The 21688-nt window shown below is 37.6% G+C and overlaps 2 protein-coding genes across 2 annotated transcripts; one reads left to right on the top strand and one right to left on the bottom strand.

The window, feature by feature from the left end:
• Positions 1 to 2377: 2377 nt before the first annotated feature.
• Positions 2378 to 21614, bottom strand: LOC140170145 (uncharacterized). Its single transcript, XM_072193467.1, has 5 exons — positions 21406 to 21614; positions 11010 to 11725; positions 8792 to 8959; positions 7182 to 7352; positions 2378 to 5506 (listed from the first exon to the last, which is right to left on the bottom strand). The coding sequence occupies exons 1-5, from the start codon at positions 21476 to 21478 to the stop codon at positions 5348 to 5350; spliced, it is 1287 nt and encodes a 428-aa protein (XP_072049568.1). The 5' UTR covers positions 21479 to 21614; the 3' UTR covers positions 2378 to 5347.
• On the top strand, positions 15920 to 20177 carry LOC140170144 (uncharacterized). The gene is given in 5 exon segments (XM_072193466.1): positions 15920 to 16159; positions 16300 to 16531; positions 16700 to 17627; positions 17629 to 17700; positions 17702 to 20177. Coding segments are annotated over 4 exon segments (3399 nt in total). The 5' UTR covers positions 15920 to 16159; positions 16300 to 16337; the 3' UTR covers positions 19907 to 20177.
• Positions 21615 to 21688: the final 74 nt, after the last annotated feature.

Here is a 21688-nt window from a genome sequence, read left to right as displayed (position 1 = left end):
TCAGGACATCATTCTTCGTATTCAGAATACGAAGAATGTCCCACAAAAAATACTGTCCCAACGTTCATACCCATCCCTTAATCCTCTATTCGTATCGAGAACTGATAGAAGGTATGCGATTGTATAAATAATTAAATTTTGTGAGGATACCCGGGCACGGGAAAGTCTACCTTGATGGCGTATTTGATGCTTCTTGACCACAGAGAACGAATTTGTAATTTACGCAGCAAGTGTATTGGGGGAGGGCAGGGGAAAGGGGAGGTTCGAGTGTATATTTCTAATATTCGTGTGTTTTAGTTCCCACTTCCGTAAATGGAGGTTTGACCTTTAATACCTATATTATGTTTCAGTATAGGCCTATAAATGGCTGCATGGTCATAGTATGTATAGGCCTACTTTGAGTTACCCACCAATTTGTAATTACTTTAAAATTTATTGTCTGATGTTGTTTTTTTGTTATTTGTTGAACATTGAAAGAAAAAAAAATCATCGTGTGCTTGTTGATATTAATAGGCTTACTCTGCGTGCTAGCCATAGGCTTGAACATGAAAGTTCAAGTTTCGAGATATTTTCTCAAAATATCAACAGCTATCTCAAGAACCACTGAACCAATGCTAGGCTTGTTTGTACTCATTTTAATGCATACTTCATGTTGATTCCATAATGATCACAAAAATGTATAATTCTGCACTTTTTGAAAATGTATAAAGAAAATTTGAAACTTGTCGTCTGCAGTCGATACCCGGCCTGCGTTGAGAGGATTAACGCTGTACATTTTGCGAGGATACCTTGGCAAGGGAAAGTCTACCTTGATGCCGTCCTTGCTGAGTGCTTGCTGACCACAGAGAACAACAAGCCCCGGTATAATAGGTAATTCGAATTGTGTCTATGTTATGTATTTTGCATTTACGCAATGTGTGTGGGTGGGGTGGGTGCATAATTTGTTCGTTTGGTTTTCTTTGCATATAAAATTGTTGTCTGTCTGTCGGGGTGGGTGGGTGTCTGTCCGTCGGTCTATCATTTATCCTGCTAGACATCCTCGTTCATATCCATGCAATCTTGAATCTCGCCCAGAAGACTTTGTTTCTCGTTTTGAGGCTCTGATTAATTACTAACTATACAGTAGCAATAAGTCAAATTTTAATATATGGCCAATATTTGGAAATAAGGTCCAAAAATATGCGTTTTTAGGGTGTTTTTCGTATGCTGTGACAATCAAGCCCAAAGACTTCCCAAGACTATTTCATTTTATGCATTCTATTTTTTGGAAAATACACGTTTCATTCTTATAACCATTCATTTAATTAAAGTAACACAAAAAGTAAACATTAGACCAAAATTCGGCATATACTCAAGATTTTGAATGCCTATACTTGATCCAAGTCTTTGACTTGTGTGACTCGATTGTCAGAAAACATGTTTTTGGCTCTTTTTCAAGAAATTAGTAAAACAGTGAACTTTTTCTTTTATCTCCAGTTTTTATAGTACTCAATGAATGATTAGGATTGAGGTATGTTTCATTTGGCAGAACTTGATAATGTTTTTTTAATCCCAAAAAATTAGGGCTGTATTTTTATGGAATAGGGAGTAGGCTTAAACTGACTGCAACAAAATGAATTGTTAGTGCACCCAAGGTGTCAATGATGTATTTCAAGAAAACAAAATGTCACACATGCCAGCCTTTTGGGATAGATCAGTTAGTGATGGACCCAATTTTTTTTAAATGTCCGTGTAAACTGTATGGATTCCTCACACCCAAAAATTGCATATCCGAGCCAACTTCTTTCAAACTTCTCAGGTACGATCTAATTTCACTCAGTTTCACACAAAAAAACCCTTGAAACTGGTGCGAAATACCTGAACAAGCATGTGAATGCAGGCCAAAAAGCCACAATATGTGCTGAAAATAAATCAAAAGCCCTAGCCGTGATGAAAGTCACGGCTAGGTAAATAATTCTCTCTTATTCACAGTGAAGCTATGGAATTTGATAGATTGAAATTCACAACGGCATCTCTGTCGCTTGAACATGAAGTTACATGATGCGGGAAGGCAATCAGCGGAGGTAAACATTCAACGTCTGTTTTAGAATCGAGAGTCAAAAATGTTAAGAACTGGTTTGTTGTCTTTGTACTATTAATTGATTTGTATTAATAGAGACCTTGGTTTTAATTAGTTTGTACTTAATGCTCACTATTCTTTCAAACATACCATGAAAACAAGTTCGAGGAAATGATCATGAACTAAAGTGCTACTGCTATGTAAGGCATATTTGATCAGTGCAGCTGTTTGTGAATCATAGCTTTTAGAGCACAAGTACTTTCCACACACAAAAAAGTTCTCATATAAATGATTGTGTTATAAAATCAAACAGACACTAAGTTTTGATCGTTTTATTTCAAACTTTGTCGATCATCAGGCTTTCACCTTTAATGGTTTCCGTAAGACAGAGAATAGATATAAATTTAGCGATTGGTGGAAGATATTTAAAAACTGTTTTGCTGAGAAAAGGGTATTTTTAAAAGAAGTACCCCCCTGGTAGAACAACAGACCCAGAGTAGTAACTTGACCCCTGAAAAATATCGGTATTGGTGCATCTACCTCTCTGCTGAGGCGGATGTGCACCCTGAGATTTTAGAATTTTTTGTCAAAGTTTATGAAGCCATTTGGTGCACCAATTGACACTATTATTGGTTATTTTCCAACTATATGTATTCCAGTTAATGTTAAAAGCTAGACTTTTAGACACTGACCTACTCAATTCGCTGTCGTAGTGCACGTTAGAATACGACCGTTGCTAGGTCAACTGGATCATGGTTTCTTTGTTAAGAACCACAGATCGAAATGATCACAACACAAAGCCTATGGCATATCAAAATTCGGAACAGGTGTATGAGCCCAGGCTTGGAACAGTAACCAATGGTTACTAACGTGCACTACGACAGTGAATTACATGCAATTTCACTGTTTCTCTTTCTTCCTTCCTTCTCTTTTTTTCCCTTCCTGTTTACTTCTTTTCTCTTTCTTTTCCCTTAAGGGGGAGGGGTGATCCTGATCATTGGGGCCCCCTGATACAGGCCTGGGGGGTAAAGCGTGATCGTAAAGGGGAGGGTGCATGACAAGGCACCTGACACTGGACATATACACCAGGACTACCGAACATGACATCCAGTGCATAATCCAATTATTTGAGAGGGATTATACTCCATCTGCAACTTCATCCCTCGTCTCCCCTTATATTTCTCTCTTGCTCTCTCTGTTTTGCAGATTGTGTGTGTAGATTCTTAAATTGAAAAGTCAATTTCTACTCTCTACCAATGCAAATTTGAGACATTTATTCACTCATACATAAATTCTATTACAGTATTACAATATCTAACATCTGTCTGCATAAATTAACAAAACACAAGAATTTTGCCGTGATATAAAAATTCATAAAATTCCCATAAATTTCACCACTGAGATCAAACCCTTTATAGTATTATGCTTCAATGGCTGATGGAAAAAATACTGACTGGCAATCAAGCAAAGGGATATTCCAGTTGAAATCCACACACCCTATGGAAGATATGGCCTTAAATTTCAAGTGGGAATACCTGAATGACTCCATTTGAATTCACACTCCCTGTGTGGAAGATTAAGGTCATGTCTTCCATACAGAGTGTATGAATTTCAAATAGAAGAGCACAATTTAACTAATATTACAATTTCCACACATTATGTTTTGAGAGGAGCAACAGTAGCATAGCCAGTGGGGTGGCAAGGGGGGCAGAGTGCCCCCCTGACAAAAAATGGACGAAAAAAGTGCCCCTCTGACAAAAAAAAAATTGAAAGAGAAAATCTGGAGGGCAAAGGAAAAGGAAAGGAGCCCCTTTTCCACCAAAATTCACCCCGATAATGGACCAAAATAGTATAAATATGAAATTCTTGCATGCTGTGTGCCCCCATTGTCACAATAAAGCCCTTTTCACCCCGATCATGGGCGAAAATAGTGTAAAATACAAAATGTTTGCGTGCTACACACGCATATCATCCCAATAAAGCCCCTCTAAAAACAAAACCAGTATATGTACATTGTATTGTATGATGCAACTACAATTTTTTTGTCTGTACCCCAAAATTTTATTTTACCCCTCCTGACCAAGAAAGCTGGCTATGCCCCTGAGGAGCAATAGTGCTCCTCTGTAGCACCACTCAAGGGGGCTATCATTTTCTTTGTAAGGGGGAGGTCATATATTTTTGGAAAGAAAAATAGGCAGGGTCATAACATTTTTGATGACCAAAATGTAGGGAGTCACAAGATGACCACAGATAGTGTGTTTATTTTATTTAAAAAAACTGATTTCAATACAATTTTAGCCTGTTTAGGGGGTAAGGTGTATCGGTGGTGGAGGGTCATAAAGTTTTTGTTGCCGAAATAGGGAGGGGGTCCCATTTTATTGACGCCGACTTTTGGAAAATTTGGGACCCCCAAAGCAATATTGTTGGTAAAAGATTTGTATTCTTGTTCACAAAAAGTAAGTTTTCACTGTCACTATGTTGCACTATTAATTTTGAGCCTAACAATAATAAACAAGGAAAAAACAAAGAAAATTGTTTTTTCAGCACTTACATCTCCAATGCGTGTACCTCCGTGGATCATGACTGAGGTCTGTTCTGTTGATGTGTTATGACCATCCTGTACGTCATGTACATGCAGTGTTATGAAAATATAATATTTTGACAAATGGTTTTATTAAAATTCTCAGATTTTGTCACAAATAGAGCACCTAAAGCCTTGATTTTTGCAGGGTATGTTAGTTCATTAAATTGCATTATAATCACATAAAAATCAGACATTTGAAAAATATTGAGGACGTCCTTAATTCTCAGCAAATGTTACAATATTGGTTTAAGTTGACTTTGCAAGAGTAATTCATAGGTCCTGAATCACTAACTCACTTTAATACTCATTGGTGCAAACATCCCTTTTAAAAACTCTTCTTAAAGGACACTAGAAGCTAAAAGTTCTACAGCTCTTCTTGAGGACACCAGAAGAGCTTTCTACAGCTCTTCTTGAGGACACCAGAAGTGCTTTCTACAGCTCTTCTTAAGGATACCAGAAGAGCTTAAGTTCTACAGCTCAAGAAGAGCTTTCTACAGCTCATCTTGAGGACACCCAGAAGAGTTTAAGTTCTACAGCTCCTCTTGAGGACACCAGAACAGCTTTAAAGTTATATCGGTACAGCTCTTCTTGAGGACACCAGAAGAGCTTTCTACAGCTCATCTTGAGGACACCAGAAGAGCTTCCTACAGCTCTTTTAAGAACATCCATTTCAAATGACAGTTTCTGAATAATGTCTCTAAAAGTTACAAGAACATTTTCTCTTTGCTGTGTGAGAACTTGTCCCCCAGCTGGCCAGCTTTCTTCATCATGTTCTTCTTGCGTGCGTCATCAAATCTATTGACTTGCAGATCTACATCCCTGTCAAATGGTCTGCGTTCCTTGGGCTGGTCGCCTTCAGCCAACTAGTGGGTAAAAGTAAGGAAATAAAACAAAAGCAGTTAACAAAAGGTGATAATGTGGTGGCATTGGGCTATTCCACTTGAAATCCATACGCCCTGTATGGAAGACATGGCTGGCCTTCAAGAGCAATCCTGCCAGAGCTGCTTTTCTGGGGTAAACCAAACCTGCCTGGCTATCATATTAATCAGTGACAAGGTTATCTCTGAATTTGACAGGTGCTAATTGATGCAATAACAAACATCAATTTATAGCACCTTTCAAATTCAGAGATAACCTTGTCATTCATTAATTTGATAACCAGGCAGGTTTGGTTCACCCAGAAGAACTGCTCTGGTGGGGCTTCCTCTTTAATCTCCAAGACAGGGAGTGCATATTTCAAACAGAGTCACCCATTCAGGTACCCCCCCTTTTTTTTTTGAAATTCACACTATTCCTGGAGATTAAGATTGTGTCTTCCATATAGGGGTGTACATGGATTTCAACTGGAATAGCCCAATGGTTAGGGCTTTTGCTTATGGTGCAAGAGGTCCTGGGTTCAATTCCTACTGGTGGCAACTTGCTGCACTTGATTTAATTGGCAACATCTGTTGATTTAAATTAACACTTGCACTCTCCCCATGGTTCGTTTAGAATTTCAGAGTTGGGTAAATAAACCAAGAAAATACTTAGTCCTTCGGAGGGGATGTTAAGCTGACCGTACTCTGTGTATTCCAAACTGCCACTTTCTTCATGAGAGCGGAGGAGATTAACAAGAGCGGAGGAGATTGACTATTGGAGTTTATGCGCAACTTCCCATGTGGGGTCCAGGGAGCAGAACCCCCATAGCTCCTGATTTTAGCCTTTGTCTATGGCATAGGATGGCTCTCCTTGGACATGATTTCTTGCTTGATCAAGGTACAAAACCTTTTTTCCCTAGCCACTGTGCACCGTTTGGAATGCGTCAAATTACCAGATGTGGTGCATGTGCTGCCAGTTGAAGATCCCCGGCATCTAGAGTGTCTCACACCTACAATACGGGGAGGATGGTGGCGCAGCGGTCAAGACTTCGATTCATAATAGTGAGGTACATCAAGGTCTTTGTGAGGTCGAATCCCCACAGCGTGCACTTAGGCAAGGATCTTCACCCCTATTACCTCTCCCAAACCATGGAGTCCCAGCTTCTTTCAATGCCGAAAAGGTAACAGAGCTGCCGTGGATGTGCAGCGATCCCCAGCAGCAACATTATATTTTGGAGTCTGGCCTAATCGCTTTGAAAGAGGGATGAGCACTCCAGCCTGGGAACAAAGCTTTGTCCCTCTTTTTTTAACCTATTTTGATTGGTTAATCAGATGATTATATCATGTCATTATCCAATCAGAGGCACTGTTATAGAAAGGCAGTAGTACCCAGGCGGTTATCAGAGTGATTGGTTACTCAGATGATTATATCATGTCATTATCCAATCAGAGGCACTGTTATAGAAAGGCAGTAGTACCCAGGCGGTTATCAGAGTGATTGGTTACTCAGATGATTATATCATGTCATTATCCATTCAGAGTCACTGTAAGAAAGGCAGTAGTAGGCCTACCCAGGGGGTTATAGATGATTTTATAGTGTCAATATCCAATCAGAGGAACTGTAAGAAAGGTAGTAGTAACCACAGAATTAACCTCTCACCAAAATATAAAGTAGACCTACCAGTTTTTCTTTTCTTTCCTTGGTGTGCATGTCCATCAATGACTCAGCTCTCTTGGATTTATTGTAGCCTGATATCTGTTCAGATAGATGTTTATCTCTTTCTGATACTCTCATTTCCTTATCCTCTGATGACTTGGCTTTCTTGGCGGAACTTTTACCTTCTCTCCTTTCCTAGTAAAACAATGTGAAGAAGAAATGACTTGATAATTTCTATTGGCTGATACCAATTTACAACTTTGTTATCTCAAATTGTTTTTGATATATCACTCTAGCATATGCAATACTTCTAAAAGAATGAGAGCAGGGTGCAGGTCTAATCTGCATAAAATCCACCTGACCATACATATATTGTTATACCAAAAATCATTTTGTGTGGGATAGTCACTTTTACATACTAGTACAGTCTTTACACAGGTTGATCTACTGTATATTCTGTGAAAATCTATCAGTTGCACACAAATCAATATAAATCAGAGTTTTATGCTTTATGTATAGCCAGAGTATGCAAAATGGGCAAGTGGACTACGGAGAAGTCTACAGGTACCCAAGAATTGCTAACATGCGGACAACAAATTTAAGAATTTATTTTTATGTAGGTTGTTGTGTTTATAAAGTATAAAGACCAAGAAGAAATCAGACTGCAATTTTTTTGCTTTGTCCTGAACACAGATAAATGCAAAGCCTAGAAAACAAAACAAACAAATGAACACAGACAACTGCAGGTAAAATTTGTTTTAGTCTTTCACATACTGTAGTATTTTAGTACACCATTGGACATTAAAATCATGTAAAAGTAGAAATTCAAGAAAAATTGAGGGTGTCGCTCTGAAGTAAATCACTTATTATGGCTTTAAGGGATCTAAAATGAGCATTTATGGCGTTCCGACAGTATTTTTTGTGGGACATGAGAGCACCTCAGACCTATCGAATTGTATTCTGAATACAAAGCATGTCTTTCTGATATCAAATAATTTTCATTTTTGAAAATCACAATATAATACAAATTTTATGACAAATTATAAAAATTTGATATTTTTTCAATTTTGATATATAACAGTCCTCGAAGTAAATTTTATAAATCTAATGATATATTCTTAAAGTGTATGTAGCTGGGAGGAAAAGCCGACGGTCAATTGAAAATGTTGACCTTTCATATTGAAGATATGGATTTTTTCCCCAAAACACCTAATTTTTTTTGGTGTTTTGGGAAAAAAAAATTCATATCTTCAATACGAAAGGTCAAAATTTTCAATTGATCGTCGGCTTTTCAACCCACCTACATACACTTTAAGTATAAATCATCAGATTTATAAAGTTTACTTCAAGTACTGTTAAATATCAAAAATATCAATTTTAATGATTTGCCATAAAATGTGTATTAAATTGCGAATTTCAAAATTCAAAATTATTTGATATCAGAATGACATTCTTCAGATTCAGAATGCAATTCGATATGTCTGATGTGCTCTAATGTCCCAAAAAACCAAAATAAATACTGTCCAAACGTTCATACCCCAGCCCTTAATGTGTATGAGTTTTGTCGGATGGCTGGGTTTTACAGTATCCCTACAAACAAACAAACAAACAAACAAACAAACAAATGAACAAACCTTTTCCTTCCTAGCCTTATCTGCAGGTGTGTCAGTCCAACCAGATCTATCACCCGCATCAGGTACATCTCTCTTTCGAAACGTCCTTGGACCGAGGCCAAAATTCTTGGAGTAGTAGCCCGGTAGCTCTGTCATCCAGGATTCTCTTTCTGGTGCTTTGACTTCATCCTACAAAGAGAAGGCAGTAAATATGTTATTCCTGTTGAAATCCACACACCCTATGGAAGACATGACCTTAATCTTTCACATAGGGAGTGTGAATATCAAATGGGGTTTAATACCTGATGAATACATGTGGGTGACTCCATTTGAAATCTACACCCCTTGTGTGGAAGATTAAGATCATGTGTTCCATAGGGGTGTTTGGATTTCAACTGGAAAAGCCCAATATGACAAAAACAGAAAACACAGGCTGCTATATACATTATATAGTTTAGTTTTCAGTGCAGTCCATCTACTGTAGCTAGACTCTTGTGCATGATGGTATGAGTTCCAGCCCCAGCAGGCCCATACTTTTGTTCTCATGGAAAAATTGAGCTACATGTAGCATGATGCGATTACCCTGGACAAAGAAGTTATGTACTAATTGTCACAAGCTACCTGTACAAGCTACCTATACAAAATTTGGGTACCGATCATGGCTACGATGTATGTGGCCCATTTTCAAATAAAGTTCTGTTGCCTGTATAGAGCTGCACCCCTAAATTTGGTTTTATTTATGTCTTGTGCCAAATTGGTCAGTGGCTTTCTGCACAAGGAACTTATGAAATTCAGAACTTTTTTTTTTTTTTAAAGTTGAGAAAAATATAATTAGCTTATCTCACAAGACTTCAGCAAACACAATGGGCACTGCTTAGTGCTGATACACCCAGCAAACACAAAAAGATTTTTAAAAATAAAAATGTTATAAAGGTGTTATAAAGACATTTTGGTTTGGTCAACAAGTTTTAATAACATTTAAATGTTGGGTTGTATTTCTATATAAGCCACCAAAAACACCACCACAAAATTTGTGTTTTTTGAGACATAATGGAGCATAGGGGAGCTGTATACACGTATACATCATAGAAAGAAATCCTCCACCCTGTTCCCTTATAAGACATACTCAGCAACATTTTGGTGAATTCAGTGTAAGAATCAATTCAGGATATTACAAAGATTTTTGCATGCAAGATTTATGAGTAGTATGCTTATCCTTTATTTTACAGATATATAATTCGTCGGCTGTATTCCATAGTGGCGTATAGTGATTTTTGGTCATTTTTTTGAAAATTGGCACATATGTCTTTAATGATGTTCTCTTTCATTTTTTCTTATTTTCATCAGTCATAATTAGCTAATTAATTAGTAATTGATTAATTAAATGTTGCGTATAGTTACAAAGTGACATTTTTAGTATTCCATAGTGGCGTATCGACCATACGCCACTTTTTATACACATTTTATAATTATGAAATATCGGCAAAAATGAAAAACATCGTGTGTCATAGTGGCATACACGTATCGGACCTATACGCCACTATGGAATACGATGTTTTTCATTTTGCCGATATTTCATAATTATAAATGTGTATAAAAAGTGGCGTATGATCGATACGCCACTATGGAATACTGAAAAAAGGTTAGGGTATTATGCGTTTTGTTCGCTTTTCCATAGTGACGTATAGTTTTATTGTCAGTTTGCCAGCAAAAGTATGTATTTATTTCTTTTGAAAAATATATAACAATAAAATCTATTTAGTTTACTACAGAAATTTCACATCATTTACAAAATATAATGAATGTCTGATTTACACAACTCGATTTTAAATTGGCATTTCTTCAAACCCGATTTTCTCGAAAAGTTGTTTATTCCCGGCGCCCCACTATACGCCACTATGGAATACGGACTGACAATTGGGCTATTCCATTTAAAATCCCCACTACCCCTGTGTAAGATTTTGGAGATATTTTCCACAGAGGGAGTATGTATTTCTAATGGAATGAACACATTAGCAGCTCCATTTGAAACTCACCCTCCTTCAGTGAGAGATTCCGGTTGAATCTTTCTCAGAGGGTGTAACTGTATATGAAATTCAAATGGAGCTGGCTAATGTGGTCATTCCATTTGAAATTCATACTCCCACTGTGGAAGATATTACCAAAATCTTCCACAGGGGTAGTGTGAATTTTAAATACAATGGCCCAATTGATTGAGTGCATAAAGTTGATCCTATACCTTTCCTGTCAGTTTATTTTTCATAGCCCTTGCTCTTGCTTCAAACTCCTCTGCTGCCGACTGCCCTGCATCTGTATCTGATGCTGATTGCATCATCCATGGCAGCGGTCCTATCATATCATCCTCCTCCTCATCGTCATCATCCCCTGCCTCTTCCTTATGATGAGGTGGCCTACTTGGAGGTAATGATGGCCCTTTCACCCCACCAGCAGGTTGATTATAAGTACTAGGTGGCAAGGCTGGCCCATATGAATCATCATCATCATCATCATCTACAGTATCTTTGTTTAGTTTTGAAGACGTTGAGGAACTTTTAGGCAATGCTGGCCCATAAGCTTCATCATCCCTACCCAGGTTTGGCTTTGATGATGATGAACTTTTGGGTAATGATGGGCCATACATATCATCATCATCATCAAATGCTTTTTGTAACCCAGGTAATGTTGGCCCATACATATCATCATTCTTTTTGCTCATACTTGATGGTAATCGTGGTCCATATGAGTCTTCGTCGGAACTCTCAGGTTGTTTCTGTTTGAAACTCTTTGGCATTGTAGGGCCTATTGACACACCAGGCTGTTCTTCATCGCTTTCATCTAAATCAGAGTCATCAGAGGCATGAAGTGTGAGTTCTGGTGGGAGTCTTGGGCCTACATGTATATCTAAATCTTGCGGCACCATGGGACCGATGGTAGAGACCGACGGTGAAGAAGATTCTGAGGGACAAAACAAAAGTAACAGTAATTTAGGAGTGTGAACAATATATACCTGGATCATTCATGTTTCAAACAGTGCTGCAGTCTGGTGGAGTGTTTTTAAGCAAGATATTTTCTTCAAGCATTATATTCTGAAATCCTTTATTTTGCATGGCATGATATCTTGCTGATGTTTAATTTGAATAACAGCTCTTTTGATTTAACGGGTACTGTAAGTAAGTCTAGCCACAAATGTGCTTACTGATCATATTCGAGGCTACAGTCCATTGCATTTGAAATCTGGTAGAAATCCATGAAGTTCAGAAGCACTGGGGTCCGCATTAAGCTATATTTTATTTGTGTAGCAAAAATGCTCACCAAATTTGGAGCGAATATGCTTATGGATGGTATAAAATTGCTACACATTCCAAAATTGTGTAGCAAATGATGAAAATTGTGTTGTGTAGCATTTTGCTACTGCTGCACACTTATTGCAGATACTGTTCAGAAGTTCAGAAGTAAAGCACAGCCGATCAGGATGTTAACATTTTTTTTTTACATCATGCAAACTTATTTTGTTCAAAATATTACCATTTTGCGTTAGAACCAGGGGTGAAATTAAGTGGGAGACGGGAGCCCCCAGAAACTCTGTAATGGCCCCTGGTTCCATCTCAATTTTAGTTGACCAGGGGACACTTTTCTCACAAAACTGGTCCCCTGGATATAAGTGAACCAAAAATATCAAATTACAAGCAAATAGTGCTTATTTAACTCATCCAGCACATCTTTATTTTTATTGGCCCTTGGTAATTGGAAATGGCCCTGGTTCTTCCAAATCTTGGTGAACCAGGGGCCACTTTTTTGCCAAAGTGGCCCCCTGGTTCAAGTTCTCTTATTTTCACCCTTGGTTAGAACCCGATAGGATTTTCAGTATAGATCTCCCTTTTTGGCAAAGCTTGTTAAATATTCTGTTGATGTTCAAATTTGGATAATAGTTATTTTGATGAGTTGAAACTGATATCTTTAGAGCAAAGCTTGCTTTATTTTGAACATGCTAAAATTAAATTGAAGTGCAATTTTACAACATTTTTGATGCAATCACCTGTCGTGATTGGCTCTGTTCTGAAGTGTTTCCACCCATTACTTTAAACCGTTTCATGCTTCATCACAACAATTAATTCTTAGTTTCCTGTTTCATGGTTGAAAACCAGGGATGAGGCAACTTTTAACCAGGGGTGAAATTAAGTGGGAGACGGGAGCCCCCAGAAACTCTGTAATGGCCCCTGGTTCCATCTCAATTTTAGTTGACCAGGGGACACTTTTCTCACAAAACTGGTCCCCTGGATATAAGTGAACCAAAAATATCAAATTACAAGCAAATAGTGCTTATTTAACTCATCCAGCACATCTTTATTTTTATTGGCCCCTTGGTAATTGGAAATGGCCCCTGGTTCTTCCAAATCTTGGTGAACCAGGGGCCACTTTTTTTGCCAAAGTGGCCCCCTGGTTCAAGTTCTCTTATTTTCACCCTTGGTTAGAACCCGATAGGATTTTCAGTATAGATCTCCCTTTTTGGCAAAGCTTGTTAAATATTCTGTTGATGTTCAAATTTGGATAATAGTTATTTTGATGAGTTGAAACTGATATCTTTAGAGCAAAGCTTGCTTTATTTTGAACATGCTAAAATTAAATTGAAGTGCAATTTTACAACATTTTTGATGCAATCACCTGTCGTGATTGGCTCTGTTCTGAAGTGTTTCCACCCATTACTTTAAACCGTTTCATGCTTCATCACAACAATTAATTCTTAGTTTCCTGTTTCATGGTTGAAAACCAGGGATGAGGCGACTTTTAATTATTAAATAATTACCTTTTATTTTCTTTATTTTAAAATAAGTGGTCGCAACCTACATCAAGCCATTTTGACAAGGAGCATGCATTTAATTATTTTACTTCTATGTTTGATTTTATACATACATGTAAGTAATGGTACATGTACAATTAGGTTCTATGTTTATTCATCATTTAGATGATATGATCAAAGTCAGAAAGTATGGTAGTCATTAAAAGTTATTTTTAAAGAGAAAATCCATAATATAAATAAAATAATTAAATATTTTGCAATTCTCTACTTTGGACGCGGGCGGAAACTAAGAATCAATTGTAATTGGCCTAAACTGGCAACTACATGTACAAGAGGTCAAGTTTCACAACAATGAAAAATGAACTCAACTGGGAGAACCTCATTGACAGTGAGGAAAACTACAATTGCGGTTCACCTCCCAAACCCAGTGCAAAAGGCCCTGCATCTCTAACGGCAAATAACTTTATTACACTCGCCACCAGAACTGTAATCCCAGCAACTTGACCGCAGGAAGGAAAAGTTGAAGGAAGGAAGGTTATCCAACGCAAACAGTTACCGTACTCTTCAATCCTAGTCGTATAGTTCGAGGTTGTTGAATACTCCCGCTGTTTAACTAAGACAAGTAATAGCCTAGGGCTGTCGTATTTATAAATATTATTCCTGCAGGAGTAGAGAAGGCTATCATCGATCATACATGCATACTACATCAGTACATATGTGACTGTCTGCAGGGCTGTCAACTCTCACGCATTGGCTGTGAGTCTCACGCATTGGGTCACTTTCTCACGGTCCCACGCCAAGGTAGTATAATCTCACTCCTAGGTAGTAAATCTCACACAAAACGCTGGAAAATGAGTAAAATCTCACGCATCATCAAAATAATTTGTTGTCCCTACCCCCCGCCCCCCCCTGCTTTTCAGATTCTCGATAATCATGGGTCAAAATGAACATTGTAGTCGACAAATCCCGGCACGACTCTGTCTCACGCCAAGCAATTCCAAAAAGTTGACAGCCCTGAGTCTGTGATCATGTGTGTGAACTAGCTTAAGTTAAGGGGGTACTACACCCCTGTCTGTGGTAAATTTGTGACTATTTTTGCATTTTTCTCAAAAATAATAACACACTATAAACACAGTACCGGGTATTAAACTAGGGTTTTCAGTCAGTGTAATTGAGTGTGAAGACACTCACACACACAGCACAGCAGCGCTGTCGCAGAACCCAAAAATTGTCTATTTCCAACTCGCTAGCATTGCTTCGTTTTACACAAAACCCTGGCAAATAATATATCAAAAGAAAGCTTAAACCTTGTCCTTTACGATGCTGCAAAAAAACGATCGAAAAACTGACCCCCTAAGCCCACAGAAATTCATGAATGAAGCCCTGTCGCTCCGCCTCTAACAGCCCGAAGATACACGACTGACTCAATCGGTACTCTCGGGACCAAAATTCAGCCGTCGGACTGGTACCGAGCTCACTTCGGCATGATTTCCGGGCATCGTGGAAATGATTGACAGTGTGAGGGTAGCCCAGTTTGTGATGCAGGGGTGTACTTCCTGTTTACAGGTTACTCGAAATTCATAGCTTGTTGCGTTATGAAGCTACAAGAAATTGAAAATGTAGACATCGAAATTTTGCAGAAATTCACCGATTTCAACAAACGAGTGAGTATATTTTGATTCTTTATAGTTTTTAGTAGCTATATATGAAATATCTTGAAAATAAGTTGATGAATAAAGCGCGGAGAGCATTTTTAGTACAGCGCTTCCATAGTACGAGTTCGTTTTTTTTTCGATTCAGTCGTCAGCTGGTTGTTGTGCTTGGCGAAATGACAACATGCCAACATGCTTGTGCATGGCGTCACACAAATGCTCTCCGTTTTGATGGAAAATGTACCAAAGCATGAATTTGAAGTAAATAATATTAATCTTAACATATTAAAGTGTGGTTTCATGCTAAATTTGTCATAAAATAGATTATAGAATTCAAAATAAATATGAATTTGTAAATGAAAATCGGAAATATCCCTTTCAATAGTATATAATGGTATCGCCCAAATCGTGTTTATGTGTACAGGGGTGCGGTCGCATGGCACGCTGCGGGTGATTCCATTTATCAAAATAGGGGTGAGGGTCTGATTTTGGAGGTGCAGTTTCATAAAATTAATTATTTTTTTCACTTTTCAAAGATTTTTTTCAGTTTTTTTACTTGAATTCATTTTTTCATTACCTCTAAAATACTTGCACATCATTGTGAATATAATTTTTTTTCAAATTTTCAATTTTTTTTTTTTTTTTCAATTTTTTTTTTTTTTTGACTCGAACTTTTAAAAGTCGGACTCTGTTTGGGTTTAAATGGGTTGGAACCTGTTTCATTCATGATTTTTTGTACTCAATGTTATTTGTAATTGTTTGTACATTGATTAATTGTTTCTTTATTGCTTATTCTTTCGCAGGTTCTATAATTTAAATTCCAAATACAGACACTGCGCCGAGGTGACAGAAGGGTGGCAGCCATGAGTTGATCACCACCAACCCCAACTTTTTAACTGCAATCGTACATATATATAATCATCTGGTATCACTGATAAGGTAAGCACATGATCACCACAACAAAACTAAAACTCAATATTTACATCTCAATCTGTTTAACAAGCTAAATTTACACCTATAAATTATAATTATTGAAATATTAAAATCATTGATTCCAGTGTTTGTTCTCTCGCTTTCAGGTATCTGGTACAGTGATTGAAGTTGCTGTTGTCACACCATGGCAGGTGATGAAGATGCAAGAAAAGATGAATTTTCTCTTGGTCCCTTCGCCAGTGAGAGTGGAATTACGGCCAGTGACTTGACCAAGCCTGTTGCGGGGAAGTTGACATCAATCAAATATGGTCTTGTTCTGGAAATCATCGACAATATCCCAAGCCACAGTTCCAAGGAAGCAGCAGATATACTGATCAGGTCAGTGGACATGAAGCATTTTATGGTCAATGAAATTTTGCTTGGTCAACAAGATTGCATGTTTATCATGTCAAGTTATCATCTACTTTGTGTAAATTGAGTACCACTCTATATCAGTTTATTTTAACATATTTTTAAATGATATTTTCATGTTTTTCTTTTATACAGGTTAGCTCATCAAGACTCTCCCATACACCAATCTAACCCAGATAGTCTCCGTCAGAAGATAGCCTCTGCAGTAACAACAAGGGGCAGGAAGAAGCGTAACAGCAAGAAGACCTTACTAGACTTTTTAAAGAAAGAGTTTGTACCTCCAGTTACATCAGCACCTCGACAACCGGCTACAACAGCAACAAAACGTACTTATGAAGAGCTCGAAGCAGAAAATGATGAAATAAAGCAAGAACTCAGCCTTATTGAAGAAGAACAGAAGCATCTTGAAGACGAACTTCATAGTGTTGTCCAACTGTCCCAAAGACTATCAGATGAACTTGCTGAAGTGGTAATAAATCACAGAACTGCTATAACAACCCACACTAAAGATATAAAGAAACTCAAAAGAGAGAAAACTAGACTGCAACATGCATATGAACTGAAATCAAATGAACTAGACAATGTAAATGTAAAGGTCAATACATTGAAACAAAAGTCAAGTGCAAAGTCAGAAAAAATTAAATACTTGAAGAAAAAAGTAAAACGTGATACAGAGTGTAATGAAAAAAGGTTGAAAGAAATACATGATTTAAATGAAAGTAATAAGGTAATGCAAGAACAAATGGTACAAAAAGATGAGTGCTTACAGGTGGCAACAAAGAAGATGGAAAGTGCAGTCAAGGATCGCCGTACAGCTTTAAAAGACTTGGGTCAGGTAAAGAGACGTGCAAAAAGAAATGAGTGTATCCTTATTGCTCGAAATGAGTCAAAAATTCAACAACTTAAAGACACAGTAAAGCAAAATGATGCGCGCATTAGAGAATTGGAGCAACTGAACGAATTACTTGAAGGAGACATCATTCACACCTTTGAAGGTGGTCGGTTTATCAATGAACTCCGAGAAACAGTAATGGTCCTTCTAACAGAGTGCAACGTAAGTATGTCAAAAAGTGGGTAAAGTCATCAGCACAGTATGCAAGAACTTGTTGGGAAAACTGCCGGATAAGCTTCCGTCCACAGGGCACCCTTCACAGGATTTTGAACGAAGCCAAATTTGTTGCTCAGGCGCAGATCGCAGAGTACATGGAAGAAGGTGGTAATCCTGCTGATCTTCAAGGAAACACGCTGCATTCAGATGCAACAACAAAATTTCACAGACACTACCAGGGATTCCAGGCTACATTGAAAGATGGTCAGCAGATAAGTATAGGACTTGTAGAAGTAGGAGCTGGTGATGCTGAAACTTATCTGAATGCATTTAAAAGCATAGTGGGGGATCTGGCAGAGGCTATGAGCTGCAATGATTATGACAAGTCGCACAAAATTGCTCAATTAGTCGCCTCCCTGAAGAACACAATGGGAGACCAAGGGCCAACAAACCCACAGTTTAACGCACAACTTAAAGTATTTCGAGAAACCCTACTGCCTTCAGCCGTCGCAAACTGGGAAACATTGTCAACAGCATCAAAAGAGTCAATTGCAGACATGGGGAACTATTTCTGTAAAATGCATCTGTTTGTGAATTTTGCCACAGAGGCGGACAAAGTACTCAAGATCAACGAAGCAGATGTTGTTGCGGCAGGGAAGAACCAGTTTGCCTTTGGGACAGAGAGTGGGGCAGCACGTCTCGTAAGGACTGCAGCAAAGGCATTGACTACACGTGGTTGCGACATGTCAGGTATGGGTGCAAATTGGCTCACCTATTTGGAAGAACTAAACTTGAAGAACCACCTGATATCATATCGAGCCAATCGGTTTAATGTTCTGTTTTATAGTGCCGCTGCGACCTATTACCACAGACATCACATTTATGATTTCATCAGCTCGCTACCAGATCCAAATAATCTTCTCAAAGCAGTCCACTATGACATTCAACAGAAGATCTACCTCGCCCAAATACGTGCGCTTGGTGTCATCGACAAAGTCATAACAGGTCCTTTTTGGAGATTGGTGGAGAAGACTCCCAATGTACTGGAACTCAACAAACCACTTAATGACATGCTACAAAAACTCAAGTCTTGGGCTATCAATGCAACACCCTTGCTGGAGCAGGAACCTCTGTTTAGCAACATTGATATTCACAAAGATGAAGTATATGACGCCTTGTTTACAGAAAGTGACGACACAGATTTCACCACCTACACACAAGTAGCTTTGGAAATGATTCTAACAGGAATGGTATTAATTTTGGAAAGACAGGCTAAGGACCAACTTGAAGGTGGAAAATACTTCAATCCATCAGAGACACAGCAGAAGTCTGCACAGAATGTACCCACAACTAATACCGTTTCAGAGCGGGACTTCGCAGTTCTGGACGTATTAGTGCGTCTTAAACCAGCTGCATCCTGTCATTCATTTGAGACATATATCCTCTGGTTGCATAACAAACCAAGTGAATGGCTCGACAGGATGAATCGTGATGAAAAGGACAAGTTGTTGGATATGGCACGTGGGCGGTACAGCTCCATCCGAGAACAGTACTTGAAGAGAAAAGAAACATTGAAGCAGCAACATAAACAGGCACTGAAAGGAAAGCAAGAAAAGAAGGAAAAGCAAGAGCAGAGGAGTCGTATAAACAAAGTGGCAGCAACTGACGGTGTGCTAGAATACGGAGGGGTCTGGACACTGGATTCATGTGAGAATGCGGTACAAAAAGTGGATTCAAGAAACAGGAAAGCTGCAATTTATTCACAACTGAAGTATCACAAAAAAGTTTTGAACTCCAAGGGGAACCACAAGCTTTTCCAGAAGACGAGTCAAAGTGTTGAATACAGTGAAACTACACTCATGGAGAACTTGAAAACAGTTCTCGAACTGAATGAAATAACTGCTGACAATGTACAGAGTACTGCTACTGCAAGTACAAATCTACAGTACCATGCAAATGAAGAAACAAAGAACAATGTGGAATCCAGTAAAGCCATGATGTTCCAAAAGAGTTCGGAACAAAGAAATCATATCAAGGCAAAGCAGCAACAGACACTTCTCCCAGAACTTCTAGCCAATCCAACTTCATTAGTAGGGAAGAGATGTAAACACAAGTGTCGAGAGGATGATGGCACTGTAGAATGGTTCAGCGCTACTGTAACTGCAATTAACAACATCAAATCAAATGTCATCGGCACAAAATTCGATATTATTTACGATGAATTTCCTGCTGACACTTGGTCTTTCCCTCTCTTGATGGACCTGAAAAAGGGGGATTTTATGATTATTACTTAAAATTGTAGACAAGTTCACACACATTTGAGTGTAAAATGCTTTTATTTTCTTGATACAATTTCATGGTAAAATGTACATGCAATTTTATAAGAAAGTCTTGTGAACTTGTGAATTATCCACTTCAAAATGTGTAGATTTTGGACATACAAATTTTCTGGAAAGATTGTTTTCCCTTAATTTGTTTCCTCGGTTTACAAAATTATTATTGTTGTCAATTCAGTTTCCATAGCAACCAAAAATCAATTGAAAGAAAGCAAGGACTGTAGAGTTGCTATACACATGTATCATTAAAATTAAGTTTTAATTAACTATCATGTATCATTGTTTGACAAATGAAACTTAAATCTGAAAAAGAAAATTGAAAAAAAATGCAATTTTCCAGAAAATTTGTTTTTTTGTGAATGCTGTTTCCATAGTAACCAACAGGTAAAGTGGAGTGATAAACCTAACTACTTTGATTCTTTTATATTAAATAACTTGCTAACATTAGTTTATCACTTTGTGCAAATATAATAACGATTATAAAGTTGTTATACCCATGTAAACATTTGAGGATGCTATTTTTCCCCAAAAAAGTGTTTTTTTATATATATTGTTTCCATGGCAACCAGAATGGCAGAAATAGCCAAACAAAACAGTTTATTTTATTTTAGATTCATTTGTAAACTACACATATTATCATGTCATAAAATTTGGAAGAGAAATGATTGATACATGCGGTCTACTGAAACAGGGCATTTTCTTTAAGAATGTAGGTCGGTGACCTAATTTTGGTTACCATGCCCTAATTCTGGTTACCATGGAAACGTACGGGTTAAATTTTAATCTACAATTATATTTTATGTATTATTATGAGCAATAAGACTTATTAAATAAATACTGAAAGTTTGGTGCTGATAGCTTAAGAAATGTGGAAGTTGTGTCAATTTGAGTGTTATTTTAACCCAATTTTTCACCCATTTTGGGGACATGGGGTCCCATACAATATAACAGTGTGAGTGTCTTCGCAGTATGGGCAAAGTTCCGATCTTTAAAAAATCATATTTCGAAAACTATTTGACCTATAAACTTCATTTAAAAAGCATTTTCATCCTATTCACATTTCCTTTAATTTGATACCAAAATCAACCCTGTAGCCCCCATAGAAAATTTTCACCTAAAAACCCTAATTAAACAAAAGTTATGTATATTATTGGGGATCCAATTACTACACTGAAATTTCAGTAACTCAAGACAAGCGGTTCAGCATATATGATAGGAAATGAGGTACATCCTAGCGGTACCTTATTTCTTATCATAAATAACAACAATTTGGCCCATTTTGGGACATTCAGGCGAGCATACTTTTCCTCATAACATTGCCAATTATAGGCCTACATACATGATTGACCCCTCATTTTTTAAGTTAAACGATTCTCTTTTTAATGAAAGCAATTTTAGATGAATTTATTAAATTTCAAAATTTTATGAACATGCCTATCATTGGGGCGTAAGCTTACCTGATTTGTTATACTTTTCTCTTCTCCTCTCAGACTTCCACTCGGAGGGTAAAGCAGGCCCAATTTCATCCATATTTTTAATTTTTATTTATGAGAATACCAGGTAGTAAATTACAAAGTAATGCAGTGCGGATGCAGTGAATGTCACTAATAAAAAATAATACACACGATCCAATGTTGTTTGTTGTCAACAATATTCTTCTTGCAAAATGTGTGACCTTTGACATAATTGATTGGGTTAGTATTGAAACACGAATTTTGATTGGTTAATGCTACAAACTTT

This window comes from Amphiura filiformis, chromosome 14 (genome assembly GCF_039555335.1).
Source record: "Amphiura filiformis chromosome 14, Afil_fr2py, whole genome shotgun sequence".
Taxonomy (NCBI): domain Eukaryota; kingdom Metazoa; phylum Echinodermata; class Ophiuroidea; order Amphilepidida; family Amphiuridae; genus Amphiura; species Amphiura filiformis.
Note: the sequence above shows the minus strand (reverse complement) of the source record. Positions and strands in the feature narration are given on the sequence as shown.

Bases quoted from the DNA above. Each gene is read 5' to 3' on its own strand.
- LOC140170145 (XM_072193467.1), bottom strand. From the start codon at position 21,478: ATGGATGAAATTGGGCCTGCTTTACCCTCCGAGTGGAAGTCTGAGAGG. The intron at 11,726-21,405 runs GTAAGCTTACGC...TTTGTCCCTCAG, and splicing joins AGAAAAGTATAACAAATCAG to AATCTTCTTCACCGTCGGTC. The intron at 7,353-8,791 runs GTTTGTTCATTT...TTGTTTTACTAG, and splicing joins ATAAGGCTAGGAAGGAAAAG to GAAAGGAGAGAAGGTAAAAG.